Consider the following 2,926-nt stretch of genomic DNA (forward strand, 5'->3'; position numbering starts at 1 on the left):
TGTGGAACATTCGTCATTAACATGAACAAACTGAAATCTTTCTGATAAATAAGATGTGAGTATCGTCTGCACAGTTCCTTTAATCCCAATAACATGTTCAAGTCTCTGCAGTAAGATGCTGTGATCAATGGGGTCAAAAGCAGCACTGAGATCTAAGAGGACAAGTATGGAGGCAAGTCCTTTATCTGAGGCTAGGAGAAGATCATTGGGGACTTTCACCAATGCGGTTTCTGTACTATGATGGACTCTAAATCCTGACTGAAAATCCTCAAACAAATCATTCTTGTGCAAGTGGTCACATAACTGCTTTGCAACAGCTTTTTCAAGGATTTTGGAAATAAAGGGGATATTGGTCTATAATTAGCTAGAACCTAGGACACCTGGGTCAAGAGGATAAGAACTGAAACATCTAAAGTGCCTAAAACTTTTGCACAGCTTTGCTGTGACATGCTGGGGTTTTATGTAGGGTTATAGTGCTGTATGTGTGGAACTATTTCTTGACTAGGTGCAGTGGCTGCTGTTTGCATGACAATGTCACAGTGATGACAAGACACCATAAAGCAAAAAGCATATTTCCCAAATAACAAAACCTGGGCACAGCTAGCCTTAGTAAAATGCACCCAAGCAGAAAATGTTAGCACTAAGTTGAACACCATCTCCTTTCCAGCTTTTGTGATGCCAGCTTTAAGGCATGGATTTGCAAGTTGTACCATGAATTATTGAGGCATAATCTAAACTATGTAACTTTATGTGATTGTGTGTATACTTACCTGTGTTTAATTGTAGGCAAAGACAAAGGATCCTGGTATTTCACCTGAAAGGCAAGCATCGGCCACCATGACAGCTCTTCCATATAGAACTAACAGCAAAAGTTACATCCACATAGGTACATACTAAAATAATATCAAATAGGTAGTGATAATGGTGGTAATGGCGGCAGTGCCGTCAAACTACTATACAATATTTTTTTCATGTTAATTTTGTTAATTCAAATGTTGTTATTGCAGGTGTTGATACAGCAGAAGTAAAATTAGGAGACAACATGAAAGTCAACATCAACCTCAATAAGCCAGAAAACCCACAAAATGACATGACATATCTGGTGAGAGATGTTTTACACCTGTGAATGTATGCATTTGTGCACATGCTTGTGGGTGTTTGTGTTGATTTTGAAGCCTATGTAGTACTGTATGTATGTATGTATGTTAGAGAGAATCTGTGTTCCTAGATCCTGAGCAGAGGTCGGCTGGTGAAACATGACCGTTACAGGATAAAAGGTCAACTAATGATTTCCCTGATAGTTTCCATCACCAAAGACATGCTACCATCTTTCCGCATTGTAGCCTACTACCACACAAATGACAATGAAGTGGTATCAGACTCTGTTTGGGTGGATGTCAAGGACTCCTGCATGGGCACGGTGAGACACATAAGTGGACAAATAATGTAACCCAAACTGGTTATTTGTACTGTTCACGTATAGTTGTTTTAACAAATACAAATCTACATGTTTCTTCCATTGCTCCTCCTAACATTTTTAGCTGAATTTGGACCCTTTACGACCTGCTGCGTCCTATATTCCTCGTTCAACATTTGGTCTGAAGGTGACAGGAGATCCAGAGGCCATAGTGGGACTGGTAGCAGTTGACAAAGGTGTCTACGTCCTAAACAACAAGCACCGCCTCACCCAGAAAAAGGCAATAGTTTCTTTATTGTGGGATTAATGGGCGATATACTTTAACTGCATATTCTATATGGCATAACCCTAAGCCTTGTCTGATTGTATTTGCATGTGCTCAGGTGTGGGACGCTGTAGAGAAGTACGACACAGGCTGCACACCAGGTGGAGGGAAGAACAGTATGAGTGTGTTTTATGATGCCGGGCTGTTGTTTGAATCTGACACTGCCCCTGGGACTGCCTACAGACAAGGTGACCATCTACAATCTCACTATTTTCTTTCTTCCTACTAATATTGTTCTTGAAAATCCTAATTTGGTCAACAAGGGTTAAGCTGAGGCAGGGCAAACAGCACATACTTCCCTGAGCATGCCCATCTTTAGGCTGTAATATCACTAATCAGAAGTGAACATTGAGCTTTAGGGGTTTTTTTTGTTCGTACATTTAAGACTGAGCAGACTGTGTATGCGTACATGTACCACCAACACATAAAACCACCTCTGTACATGTATTCATTCTGGCATGTTTGACTGTTATGCATTTTTGCACTGCCTGTAACCTCATACTGTATATGTAATGCACAGTACATCTTCTTCTTCTTCTTCTTCCAGCTGTTCTCATTAGGGGTCGCCATAGCAAATCATCTGTTTCCACCTAACTCTATCCTCGGCATCCTCTACTCTCACCCCAATTAACTTCATGTCCTCTTTTAGCACATCCATATATCTCCTCTTTGGCCTTCCTCTTGACCTCTTGCCTGGCAGCTCCATCTCCAACATCCTTCTACCAATATAACCACTATCCCTCCTTTGCACATCTCTGACCTTGTCCCTAAAACAGCCGACCTGAGCTGTCCCTCTGATGTGCTCATTCCCAATCCTGTCTATCCTGGTCCCTCCTAAAGAGAACCTCAACATCCTCATTTCTGCTACCTCCATCTCTGCCTCTTGTCTTTTCCTCACTGCTACAGTCTCTAACCCATACAGCATAGCTGGTCTCACTACTGTCTTGTACACCTTTCCTTTGATTCTTGCTGACACTCTTCTGTCACACAACACTCCTGACACCTTTCTTCACCCACTCCAACCTGCCTGCACGCACCTCTTCACCTCTTTCCTACACCCCCCATCACACTGGACTGTTGACCCCAAATACTTAAAATCCTGCACCTTCTTGACCTCAGCCCCCTGTAACCTCACTGTTCTACTTCCCTCCCTCTTGTTCATACACATGTATTCTGTTTTACCA

General features: G+C 42.1%; 1 protein-coding gene across 1 annotated transcript in view; it reads left to right on the plus strand.

The window, feature by feature from the left end:
- The window catches only part of LOC109952399 (complement C3), a 25,955-nt gene that overhangs the window by 7,902 nt on the left and 15,127 nt on the right, over positions 1 to 2,926 (plus strand). Inside the window, exons 12-16 of the mRNA XM_020587458.1 lie at positions 787 to 886; positions 1,008 to 1,102; positions 1,229 to 1,420; positions 1,542 to 1,697; positions 1,801 to 1,930. Coding sequence (XP_020443114.1) covers positions 787 to 886; positions 1,008 to 1,102; positions 1,229 to 1,420; positions 1,542 to 1,697; positions 1,801 to 1,930 — 673 coding nt within the window. The remainder of the gene's footprint in view (positions 1 to 786; positions 887 to 1,007; positions 1,103 to 1,228; positions 1,421 to 1,541; positions 1,698 to 1,800; positions 1,931 to 2,926) is intronic.

The sequence above is a fragment of the Monopterus albus genome, unplaced genomic scaffold (genome assembly GCF_001952655.1).
Source record: "Monopterus albus unplaced genomic scaffold, M_albus_1.0 scaffold458.1, whole genome shotgun sequence".
NCBI classification, from domain to species: Eukaryota; Metazoa; Chordata; class Actinopteri; order Synbranchiformes; family Synbranchidae; genus Monopterus; species Monopterus albus.